The following is a 13864-nucleotide window of genomic DNA, read 5'->3' as shown; positions in this document are numbered from 1 at the left end:
GTTCTTCTGGCTTGTGTGCTTGTTTTATGGGATGAAAAACCCAACTGTACATAATAAAAATAAAAACCAGTCATCTCTGTATAAGACTTGCTAATTTGCCTTCAGTTGAGAATTTCATGTAAAAGTCTTTATATCCCAGAGGAGATTCAAACCCAATCTTTCCAACCAAAATGGTATCATCGTTACTTTATTTATTCATATGTGGTTTTCCTCCCTGTCGCTTTGGGGGGGGGTGCAGTTGAGTCCTCCTTATGAGGGATTAGGTATATATATATTTTATGACTGTAAATCCATGAGGGATGAAAAACCTGAGTTTCTGGATGAAAAAACTCTCTCTCTCTCTCTGCTTTCATATGAGACCGGCTAACTCACCTTTAGTTGAAAGAGACCAGATAAAAGTTTTTTACGTCATAGATTGAAATGGAACCCAGGTCTTTCCGAGCAAAGGGCTTCATCTACACCAACTCATCATTGTTACTGACTGAGCTACAGAAGTTTGGCATTGTCAAGGCCACAGATTTAACAAAGAGTAGGTGCTTTCTATGTGGGAGATGTGAGAAGTGTCTTTAAGTCTTAAACCTTACGTTTCATGCCTCAACTTTTAATTAACTCTTTCTCAACATTCTACCATTTAGGGTCCATAAATAATTTTGATAACACTGTGCCTCAAAAAAAAAAAAACTTAGAAAACAATACCAAAAATATTTATAGAAATGTACACAATGGAAATTGAACATGTGTTTAAAGAGAATTGAAGGGAATTGGTAAGAAATGAATCATTAATCAACCTCATTTTCTCTTCTGTAATGAGTCAAGTATTATTAGGGAGGCCTTTGGGATGTCACCCCTAATGGAAAACAGTATTTAATGGCTGGACAGATTTTTGATTGGTATATATTAATAGTTGTTTACAGAGATAAAATAGCATCTTGAACAAAAGAGAACCTAATTTCTTGAATGTTGCAAAGTTGATATTCCACTTTTTGTGCTTTTACCATTTGCAGTAGTGAGCTTAAATAGCATTGAGTCTAGACTTAGGCTGGGGCTTTTTTTGTAGTTCATTATAGTGCATTATTTTGTTATAAACTATAGAGCATGTCTGCTGTATCATTGTAATAAGAGTATTTATATTTAAATTTCTAATTATGAATGGTTTGCATTTTTTTAAACTCTCTGATAAACTAGCCATAATGTTATGAAATGAATTAGGAAAGCGAATCAAATCTGAACGACATCAGAATTGAAGTTAAGAGTTAAGAGGTAAGAATGTCTGATAGAGAAATTCTTTAATTTATCTTAACCATTGTGAACTAGTCAGAGAAGTGAATTGTGATAATTTTTTTTCAAGTAAGCTAATGTTAAAAGAAGGGTTCCATCTGAAATAATGAAATAAAATTCAAAACGAGAAGTAAGTCACAAGTGTTATTATAAAATTCTTGGTGGTATTACTTAAAATCTTTGATCTTTTTGCTTTAATTTACTTGTAATTCTTCTATATGATGTTTCATAACTATTAATTAATTTTTTTCTCAGTCGTGCAATCAACTCTTAGATGCCACTTAATTTACTGATAGAGTGTGCAAAGCTTAGCTGACAAAGGGATTACCTCTGGCAAGAGCCATTTCCTTTGTTTCAATTCTGGTGCTAATCCTTCTTCAAATTTAGGAAAAATTTATTTGATTATGCTGCACCATCCAAAATTCTAGACAAGAGGAAATTTCATTGTCAAGGATCTAGCAATCAGAAATACACACTATTCCTTAAATCGATATTTTCTGTTCTAAACTTTGATATATAAATCTTAAATTTCTCTGCAGTCATAGCTATCTCTAAACGTTAATTCCGCACAGATTTAAATTTTCATGAGCGGTGCATTGAGACCAAGATCAGGCAATCTATTTGATTGACAAAAAAGGGTTTATTCATTGAACTAAATAAGATACAAATAACAATTATTTGGTTAAATACTAAAGCAATCATACAGGTTAACGTTAGTTAACAAAACATCTCCAGGTCATTCTTAACATCTCGTTACACAAATCTATATCTCATATTAAGCTAAGTTTAAGCTCCTTCTAATTGCTTAACATTTCCAGCTAATCATTCAACAATTCTCAGAACTAGAAGCCATCAGACTAAACATGCTATAATTCATTTAACACAATTCCGTACAATTCTCAATCCTAGAACTTTACGGTTCCCTGTTAAGATTCTGGTTTTCTAAAGTCCTAGCACGCACTGTAAATCTAGTAACTAATCAGTTCCTTTCTTAGACTCCTGTTACTCCTCTCAGTACACAAGTAAATTGAATAAGATTCTACTTTACTAGGGATTCTGAAATTCCTTGCTTCCTCCTTGATTGTCTGTAGGATGTCTAGGTCTCGTTGATCCTAAGTCTGCTTAACCTTTCCAAATAAAACGGACTTGTGGGTTCGCTCATGACTCGGTTCCATCAGTGTAGGCAAATCTGATCTGCTGCGATCAGATCAAGTGGTTCTGCATAATTTCTCGGTCTATGCTGTATTCTCTGCAGAACTGAGGTCTGTACTCGAACTGGATTTTTGCTTGACCACCGGGCTGCTAACTGACATTGTCTGCTTCGATCGTACTCCTACCACCATCCTTGGGAACTTCGGATCCAGATGACCAGCACAATGGGAGAAAAAGGGAGAAAAATGGCTCGAGTTCGCGTCGCTTAACTCTATATATGTTCGTCATGATGTTCTCCCTCTTACGTCACATTTTTTTCTCTCGGCACCTAAATTTTCTTGCATCCAGTGCCGTTACTTCTCCTTGTGTGTTTATGGATAACTTCCATGCACAATTCAGTCCTTGTGTACGTGACTGCCTCAGGCCTTCATTCCTAATCTGCCTAGTTTGCTAGTACTATGACTCAGATTTTCTCACACTAATATAATCCTTACATATTTTCAAGTTCTGATAACTTCACAAGAACTAATAACAGTATAAGGCATAAGGAAAATATTCAAGTTATGAACTTTATCGATAATTCACGATCAACTTTAATTTTACTAATGTACAAATATTGCTCCTGGAATTTTGTTACTTGTTAAATCTGAATGAAATAATTTAGAATCAATTCTCTTTCATTCAGGAGGATTTAACATTATGCACAATTATGAATTCTGAAAGATAATAAAATATGAAATGATCTACAACTGTGACTGTGCAGAAATTTAAACAAAATTTAAAAGACACAGAGAATATATTATAGTGTATGTATTCTGTATTTAAACAATTAAATTTAAGTTACCCATATACATTAACTGATTTTAGCTGTGTACTACCATTTGTTGCTAGCATTTCTTTACTGATATCACTGAAGTCACTTTAAACTACAATAGGTGGTAGTGGAGGGAAGAAAGCATTCTATTAATCCTGCTACTAAAATAGCATTGAGTCCATACATCCATGAAATAAATGATTATATCAGCAAAATATTTTTTGCAGTTAGCTGCAGTGATAATGTCAGCTATGTGATATTTCATAATTCATATACTGAATACTTTTCACGTGGTAAGAGAAAAACCAACATTAAAAAGAAACTGATACAAAACTGAGACTTTCCTAGGAAGCATATTATAGAAATTATAGAAACATTATAGAAATAATCAATTTGAATGATATTTGAATGAATCAGCATGATACTTAGGGAACTCAGAGATGATATTCTTCTGCCTTAACAAATCTGGCCACTCTTGACTGCACCACCTGCAGGCACAATTAGGATTATAGTTTTGAACACCAGTTTGATTATTTGTAATTTTCCACCCAAACTGATTTCTTTTTTGTCTACTGTTACAATTATATTGTGAGCCATTCTAAAGTAGAACAATCAACTTTAGGATGACTCAGTAACCAAAGGTGAAATATTGGTATTATAGTATTAAATGGATTCATAAACTTTGTTGTACAAATCCATTTAATCTTCATAGTAATCCCATGCTTTGTTATAAATAACATCTCACACTGACACTGATATTGTCTATTGTTACTTCTGGTCTAGCTGCCATACTAGTTCTTTAAAGGACAATGTATTGGATTCAATTTTATGCAAATAATCATGTGTTTCTTGTGGTAGCTTATTATGCACTATCGTAATGAGTGTGAAATACTATTTCTAAATTATACTACTTCTAAAATTGTTTTTGTATTATTTCTTTTTTACACTTGTAATAGGTGTACAAAACTCGTGGGTGGAATTTAGCTGAAGATCATATAAACTTCACTATAGGTCGACAGTCTCTTCATCTTAAACAGTTAGATAGTGCCTGTGCTGCTTTCAGGTGTCTTTTGGGTCCTCATAGTCAGCAGCCATGTAATGAACAATCCTCATATCTTCGAGAATATCTCTTTGTATTAAAGGTATAAAATGTAATATGCATATACTTTTTTTTTTATTTAATTAATTAATTTTTTTTGCTAACTGCAGCCACATATTTCCCAATTTTCATTCATTTCCATGTGTTGCCATTTTGGGAAGCACATTGTTTAAACATTTTTAAGATTTGATGTATATGCAATGTTCCCTCTAAGTTGTGCAGGCATGTAGTAACTGATATATGTTTTTATGCACGCTGAACTGTTGCCATGTAGCTGCTGGTGGACTTAGTCTTTTTTTTTTCTTTTTCTCAACCAATTCAATCCATCTACAATCATGTTCTCATGCTTATTGACAAACTGACTCTTTTAATATCAATGAAGTGCTGTCTAGACAGTGAGTGTTGTATCTGGATTATACTGGACACGGTTGAATCTATCTCAGCACCTTGATTCTTTTATGTTTCATGCAATCTGGTATGATTAAGCAGCACATGATAGCTCATGTAGAACAGCTTGCACTTACTATATTTATTATAAATAGCAGTTATCATTAATGGTGAACTCTTTTAAAAAATAGCCTCGAGTATACTGTTCCCTTGAAATCCCATGAATTGTATAACAATGTTTCATCTCAGACAGACCTTTTATTAAGATTAGAAGTGCTGATTCATCCTGGGTTAATCCACTGATTTTTGTAATTTTGAATTGTTGAAGCATGTCTGTTTTCCACTACAAGTAGCAATTTATTTGCTATCATATTCATATTTCATTAAGAAATATGGATAATATATTATTCTTAATTACTCTTACTAAGTTTTGAAGTCTTTAACTAAGTTGATTTCAAACATGAACTCCATTCCACCTGTCATAAAGTATGTTCTGGATTTACACCTGTCTTCTGATAATAATCCTAAACAGGTTAAAGACATTGGTTCCATCATTCTTTCCTTGTAGCATTAAAAATTATGTAACACTCATCACTAAAAATTATGGGATAAACTTTTATTTTGGAAAAATGATATATTAATTTCTCAGTGTTTCATCCCTTATAACACAATGCTGCTATTGATCATATGTATACTTATGTAATGTCGTTGATTTTTTTTTGTTTATATTTCATTAATTGTTACTTGTTTAAACTCAGTTAAATCCTGAATGAAATGCGCAAGAATAAATTAAGCCTTTCATTCCAGATATAACACGTATGCACTTAACAAACAAATAACAAACCATTACAACAAGTCTGACATCTGGCATGAAATGTATATCTATTAAAATGTATATTGTCATCATCTGTCATTTCCTACTATGTACCTTCAAGAGATGTACAGCCTGCTATGACAGTGCTACGTGATTAACTTTACATTATTTTTAATCTCCTATCAATACTTTTTCTCCAAACTAGTCTATTACTTGTCAGCACTCCGATATTGTTGTATCTAACAATTCAGTCTTCTAAGGCACTTCTTACTGAATCAATCAACCTAGATCTTGGGCTTCCACTGGGTCTTTTTCCTGCCATCTTGACATCAGACACCTGTTTTACTAATCTTTTCCATTCTGTTTAAATGACCATACCACTTTAGATTAGCCCTGCTCGCGCACATTTTTGAATGCTAACAATGTCAAGTGCATTCCTAATATCTTCATTTTTAATATGATTATGCCATTGGTGCTACTGTTCAGGCCCCTTGATTTTTCTCAGAACTCTCATGTCTGTAGTCTCTAATCTTTGATTAAGTGCTTTATTTCTAACCTAACTCAGATCCATACTTGAAATGGTTTGAATAGTCTTATATACTGATAATTTAGTGTTTTGACTAATTTCTCTCTTATTCTATATAAATTTATTCTGCTGGCTCCCCACCATACTGGCTTTGCTTATTCTGCTGTTTATTCCCATATTTAATTTGCTATCTTCACTAAAGACTATGTCTAAATAGCTGAAATATTTTACTTGTTTTCTAAGTTCTCCATTGAGAATGCAGCTAGACTCCTTCCTCTGTCACCTTAATAGTCTACATCCAAGAATCCAGATGAAAAAAGGAAAATAACAATTGTTTACCTTTCCTAGATACCTTAGTAACTTGCCTTCCCAGTGGTAACCTCTCCTTCACTGTATACAGAAAACACACCCACACATGTAGATACATTCAAGACTTTCCTACCACCCCCTCTCAGCAACATGGCATCATTAAAACTCTAACTAATAAAGCATACAATCTTTGTTACAGTGGAACCTCTCTTTCAACAGAATTCAACCATATACACAACACCTTCGTATCCAATTGCTACAGTGCTTACAGAATAAGAAAAAAAATAATCAGTTCCCCAATCCTCGGCCATCCCTCAGAAGGATTTCAGAAATGTCATCATCATCCCCTACATCCAGGGTACATCAGAAAAAAATAGCCAGGTTTTTAAGAAAGTACCTCTACATAGCTTTTATCCCCACTGGAAACCTGCTACCCTTATCTGTTCTGCTAAAGATCAGCTCCCTCCTCTCTCACCTTAATAGTCTACATCCAAGAATCCAGATGAAAAAAGGAAAATAACAATTGTTTACCTTTCCTAGATACCTTAGTAACTATCCTATCCAATTGCTACAGTGCTTACAGAATAAGAAAAAAAATAATCAGTTCCCCAATCCTCAGCCATCCCTCAGAAGGATTTCAGAAATGTCATCATCATCCCCTACATCCAGGGTACATCAGAAAAAAATAGCCAGGTTTTTAAGAAAGTACCTCTACATAGCTTTTATCCCCACTGGAAACCTGCTACCCTTATCTGTTCTGCTAAAGATCAGCTCCCTCCTCTCTCACAACCTGCAATATATAAACTATCCTTTTCCTGCAAGTTGGCTTACTTCAGGCAGACAGTAGATCAGTATTATCCATTTTTAGATGAACACAAAACTTACATCTGCAATCATGACTGTGGTCAATCTGCTCTTATGGACTGTTGATACACTCAGGATCTTCTTGAAGAAACCATCATGCTCCCTGTCACAGTAAATTTACAAATGAAAGATTATTTTTGGACTCTGCAGTGGCACTTTTAGAAATCAACCAAATACATACAAATACAGATGCATAGAACTTCCCAAAATTTGGGAAACATTAATCATCAGGGGTCCCAATTTACACCTTAGGCTGCCTACAAATGCCCTTGGAGGGTGCACCAGCTAGATAAGAAGCATTAAAATTTTGTTTTTAATCTTTAGTGCTGTCAGTACTCCATTAAACTTCCAAGATGATGATCTCTCTCTTACTCACACATACAGCTCTATCCATCTATTGACTAGTTACCATGTTCTTTTCACTTGCACATGCTCCAGCAGCAGCATATGATACTTTTGGTTTTGCTTCAGTTGTAAAGTGAAGGAAACAAACTGTTGCCATTACTTGTTATCATTATGGTGCTTTGCTTGAAAGCAGTAAAAACTCAGTTTCGGTCAACTAAGTAAGTGTTTTTAACTTACAGTATGTATTTCAAACATACATAACCATTAAACTATAATACTAATTTTGGATACAGCAAATATTCTTCTACATTCACTTTGTTAAAATTAGTGCTACAGTAAATATGTAAACAATGTACAACTATATATATATATATATATATATATATATAAACAATTAATCGTGCAGTTCTCACAATATAAATGTGCAAATAACCAAAAATTGCAATTTAAAACAATTTTTTATAAATTTATACAAACAATTCTGTAGAACATCTGTATGGATATGGTGATGGTCTCAATCATAAATTTGATAATAACATCAGAGGAATTATTGAAGGATCATATTAACTCCTATGTGACATTGATCATTTCACTTTGGAAGGAGAATTAAGATTATGGAAGGAAAGAACTGAAAATCACCCCAGTGGAATTTCAAAAAAAAACCTAACTTTTAGAGTATGTTAAGAGAATTAAGAGGTATTAACTGGAAAATATTCTTCAACAGAAGAGATACTAATATGCAAAAGAATAGTACAGTGAGGGAACATCTTGCATAATTTAATGTTAAAGCTTATCCCTAAAAGTAAATTTTATAATGAAGTTGAAGTCAACTAGATGCATAATCTTCTTCTTCTACAGCTTTTCCCACTTAAGTAGGGTCTCTGTTTGTGGTGAGTCTCCTCCACAACTTCCTGTCTTGGACTGTAGCCACATCCAAGTTCTTCATCCTCAAGTTCTCCTCCACCATCTCTCTCCATCTCTTCTTTGGCTGTCTGCGCTTCCTCCTCCCCTGCACATCCATCTGCATGACCTTTCTTCCCACATACTCCTCCTCCCTCCTCATCGCATGACCAAATCATCTCAACCTTGCCTTCTGTATCTTTGCTCCTAAATTCGTAATTTTCACCGTTCTCCTTACATAGTCATTTTTCAGATGATCCTTTCTGGTCACACCGCACATCCACCTAGGCATTCTCATCTCCATCCTGCTTGTATCCTGCATCCCACTTCCTTCTCAGTCTCAATATCCTCTTTCATTGTTGAACCTAAGTATCTAAAGTCACTGACCTTCCTGATGACATTTCCTTCCAGCTCCAGATCTGTCTCCTCTGCCATCCATTTTGTAACACATATACTCTGTCTTATTTCTGCTCAGTCTCATACCTCTCTCTCTTCCAGTACTTTCCTCCAACTTTCCAGTTTAGCTGCCACTTCTTCTCTTGATTCTGCACACAGCACAATGTCATCTGCATACAACATAGTCCAAGGTGCGTCTTCTCTCACCTCATGTGTCACCACTTCCATCACAATATTAAACAGGAACGGACTTAATGCTGACCCTTGATGCAAGCCAACTGTCACTGGAAAACTTTCTGTCTCTCCCAGACAGGTTCAAACTCTTGTCTTCACATTTCTGTACATCTCCTGCACCAACCTGACATATTTCTCAGGTACCTTCTTCTCCCTCAGACACCTACAGACTTCTTGCCTCGGCACTCTATCATACGCTTTCTCCAGATCAATAAATACTAGATGTAGCTCCCGTTGCTTTTCTCGAAACTTTTCCATCATCTGTCGTACCCCAAAGATAGCATCTGTCATCGATTGACTAGGCATGAAGCCAAATTGCTTCTTTGCAATCTCCACCTCCTTCCTCAGTCTTCCATCAAGAACCCTCTCTAGGATTTTCATTGTGTGTGACATCAACTTTATTCCTCTGTAATTCTTACAGTCTTGTGCATCTCCTTTACCCTTGTAGATGGGAACAGTACTTTCCCTCCATTCCTTGGGTATATTTTTCTGTTGACAAACTTTTATTAACAGGTCCCACAGCAGGTCAATTCCCTCTTCCTCCAGTGCCTTCCATGCTTCCACTGGGATCCTGTCAGGGCCAACTGATTTTCCATTCTTCATCCTCTTTATGGCCTCCTTCACTTCCAGTCTACTAATGTTCTGCACTATCCCCTCAAGGCACCCCATCTTCTCTGTGAGGCCTTGTATTTTCTTCATTCAAAAGCCTTTCAAAGTATATTCTCCATCTGTTTCTTATATCCACATCTCTCCTTAATACCCTTCCTCCAGAGTCTTTGATCTGCCTCACATGTACGATGTCCTTTCATGCCTTATTTCTACATTTTGCCAATCGATAAATCTTTCTCTGCCCTTCCTTTGATCATAAAGGTCTTGATATGCCATGGCCTTCACCTGTGCAACAACCCTCTTGGCTCCTCGCTTTTTCTCTCTGTACTTCTCTCTGTCCTCTTCCACTCTTGACTCGTCCCACTTCTGCTTTGCCTTCCTCTTAGTTGTCACTGTTTCTTGTACATCTCAAATGGCTAGATGCATAATCCAGTTTTTAAAGAAATGCATTACAAGAAAAAGGTCCTGAAAAGAGAATTACTGATAAATCCATTAAATGATAGATATAATCATCTCATAATAACTAATGTGTTAATTAAAGATTGTCATGCACAGTTTGAATTGCAATATTACTTCATGCTAGGGATTCCAAAATTAATATGAAAAAGCTTTTATAGATATGTAAAAAAAAAAAAAAAAAAAAAAGATACTAAAAATTAATTAATCAAAACTAATCATTTATTCTGGACTAATTTTGAATGATCCATCTGTGGTTGCAGAACAATTTAATATTTTGCGTGCATTTATGCAAATACTAGTCAGAAGAGAGAAATAATATTTGATAAACAAGATTTGACTAATGACATAATACAAGAGGATAACATTTTTGATATCTTAAATCACTTGGCAATTTGATATGGTTGAATGTAGGGATGATATATCCACTGTGGTAGTAAACAAATACATGCAGAGTTGATTATTCTACTTTTATCATCTTCAGTGAATGGTTGAGTTGGAAATAGTTCCTTATGATTAGAAGTTTGCAAGAGTTATTTCATAATGACGATTCACTACACACAATGGAGAATTATTAACCAGTGTCTTCCTAGCATAGACAGAGTAATGGAAAAGGTAATTAGGAATTGTATTCAGGATAATCTTGAAAGGGATCACTTGTTGAGCACAGCACAAGGGAAAATTGATTGTGATTAATATGGTTACTGTTTTATGAGGGGAAATAGGCTGTGATATGATTTATTTGGATTTTAGCAAAACATTTGATGGCATCTCAAATAAGAGCCTACTAATTAAAAAAAAAAAAAAAAAAAAAGTACCAAATAGGTGTTGATCAGCAAAAGTGGTATAAAAGTGGTTGCCTAATAGATGATGGGAAATAGTGTTTAGAAGATAGTTGTTAAAGAGCCACACTATTAGGAGTGGAGCACCACAGCGCTTAGTGTTTAGGACCTTTGTTTTAATATATTCATGAATGAATTATATTATTATTATTTGTCACCTCTATGGAGTCCAAAGACTCATCGAGGGAGGGCATTTACTCTACAGCTCTGCTTCCACCACTCACAATCCATCATTTGACCGCAACTACACCAACGCCATCTACTGCCAATCACCACCACCACTGGTATTTACACAGACAATCGCAAACATCCATATCCATGGTGGGATTCCAACCCACAGCCTCTTGACTGGAGAGCGGACACGCTAACCACTCGGCCAGCCAGGTTGGGTGGGTGGTTAGCATTTAGAATATCCATAGAATGAGCAAATAGAATATTAAAAGGAAACTTTTTTCTCATTGTTGATTTGAAGTTGGGCAGAGTAGTCGATTGTTTGAATGGTCTGAGTTCTTTATGTGATGATCTTAAAATATTAAAAGAGCGATTAGGAAAGTGAGATTTAAAATTTCATGTGGACAAAGGCAAGTATATCTGATTAGTTAAGAAAATAAGGCTCTCATCTTAACTCTCCAAGATTTTTAATGGATGTCAATAAAATCTAAGGTATTCAGAGTAGAGTAGAGTGACTGTATTATAATAATTATGAGAATTGTTTTGTTGCAATCTGATGAATTTATCTAACAGGAGATGGAGAGGAGATGTAGTCCTAGTTTATATTTTTTACTGTCAAAATAGAAATTGTGGAATGGCCTTCATCAGTGGTTAGAGAATAAGTAAATTTATGTAACTTTAAGGCAGAATTAGATTTTTTAGCTGGAGGATAGGCTAATTAAAATTTTAATATAACAATTACTTAATTTGACATTGTTGCACATGTTAGTATTGTTGTGGGTGTATAAAATTATTTAAAAATATAAAAAATGAGAAAATAAATGAGGAGAAGATAAGCTGAGTGAATTATACACAAGCCATCCTATAATGCTGGTGGTGCATTTTTACTACACATATTGGTTTGGACAGTGGTGATTAGTCCATACATTTTGTTCATTTGCTGTTCATTAAGTTAATCAAACTTACCATGGCTATGCAGTTAATTTTCTCTGGGTGCTTTGATTTATCCTTCTGAAAACATAAAACTTATTTTGAAAACATTTGGGAGTAGTCATATGATATATCTCCTAGTATAAATATGTATTTGTGTAATTTTTGAACATTGTGCCCTTGCCACCCTAGATGGACTTTGTCTTCTATTTGAAGGCTGATAATAATTAACAGTGATTACTGAAAAAAAAAAAAAAGCAGTCAAAATTGTTTCAACTTATAAAATCTAATGCCAGTTTCAAAAATAGTTATCCTTACATTAAAAACCTGTCTGTAAACCCCATGGGTCAAACCTGCATTCGAACCTCTCCTGAAACTTGGACATCTATTTAGTTTTTTAAAAGATACCTTCTTCCTTCCTTTCCATCTTGGAGTCTACAAAATACCATAAAATAGAAGAATGAGCCCATGCAATGTTAGTTAGAACAGAGGAATACAGGAAAGGTGACCTTTCTTGCCACACATTTGAAACAGAACACAGAGGCAACTGTAGAGAAACAAATTTAAAAGAAGCCCATGAGACCATCATTAATTTCTCTCAACATGAATAAAATAATGGCTTGAAAGTCTCCAGGATTTGGTCTGCTCATGTGGGGCATCCTTCTACAGTACCTCAAACTTCATACTTTCAGGGCTAGATTCCAATAAGTCCACCTCTACAGCCTGAATCTTCAGTATCAGCAACTGAGATCTCAATCTACAGAAACTCAGTTGACAATCTACATATTGAGTTGGAAACAAAACACTCATGCATTTCCAGTGGCATTGTTCAGATAAATGAACTGTCTATAGTTTTTTTTTTTTTTAAAAAGAATGCCAATGGTTTATAAGTGTCCGTGGCCCACATATGAATAATTCATGCTCAAGGGCTGTAGAATGCTAGTACAAGATCATCTCTTCATTACTCCAGATTTAATCTACTTCAGACAAATGTTCCTGACTAAATACAATAATTTTTATCATTTAATGTCAGTTTTTATATTGTGCTGATTGTTTTTATTATTATTATTATTATTATTCCGGGCAACTCCAAGGAGTCGACAGACTCATCGAGGGAGCCCCTAACATCATGTCAAGAACAACTATTCGACATTCACACAGTATCTATTATACCTTGCCTTGAACTCATTCACGGTCGTAGCACCCACAACAGACTCTGGAAGCTTATTCCACTCATTCACCACCCTCCAAGTAAAAACCTAGCTCTAACACCCTTGCCAACCACACTCTTGCCCAGCTTCCATGCATGGCCCCTAGTCCTCCCACCACCAGTCCTGTTTTCAAAAATATCTTCTGGATCAATCTTATAGAAACCCTTCAGTAATTTGAATGTCTCAATCATATCACCCCTCCTTCGCCTATCGACCAATTTCTGCAACCCACAAATCTTCAACCTATTCTCATAAGGTTCATTCCACAGACCTGCTATCATATTGGTCACTCGTCTCTGGATCCTCTCCACTTCCTCCCCATCACGAAGAAACCCTGGTGCCCATAACTGGGCACAGTAGGCCAGATGGGACAGAGGAACAACAACTTGTTTGTCTCTGCATGTTAAAGTATTTTTCAGAAGCCAAGTGATTTGATGAGCTGATTTATCCACTTTTGCAATGTTGCTCCCTAAACTTCAATTCCCTATCCACCAACACTCCCAAATCCCTGGCCTCATCAATCTCCT

The 13864-nt window shown here is 35.2% G+C and overlaps 1 protein-coding gene across 3 annotated transcripts in view; it reads left to right on the top strand.

Moving 5' to 3' along the window:
* l(3)76BDm (trafficking protein particle complex subunit 8 homolog l(3)76BDm) overlaps nt 1-13864 on the top strand; it is a 447636-nt gene that overhangs the window by 197873 nt on the left and 235899 nt on the right. For 2 of the 3 annotated variants that reach the window (XM_090401248.1, XM_090401247.1), the window contains exon 13: nt 4201-4386. The exons of the other annotated variant lie outside the window; for it this stretch is intronic. In XM_090401248.1, coding sequence (XP_090257374.1) covers nt 4201-4386 — 186 coding nt within the window. The remainder of the gene's footprint in view (nt 1-4200; nt 4387-13864) is intronic. 3 annotated transcript variants of the gene reach the window in all.

Source organism: Typopeltis vanoorti, chromosome 12 (assembly GCF_054136105.1).
Source record: "Typopeltis vanoorti isolate ZY-2024b chromosome 12, IOZ_Tvanoo_1.0, whole genome shotgun sequence".
Taxonomy (NCBI): Eukaryota; Metazoa; Arthropoda; class Arachnida; order Uropygi; family Thelyphonidae; genus Typopeltis; species Typopeltis vanoorti.
This window is presented reverse-complemented; position numbering and strand designations above follow the sequence as displayed.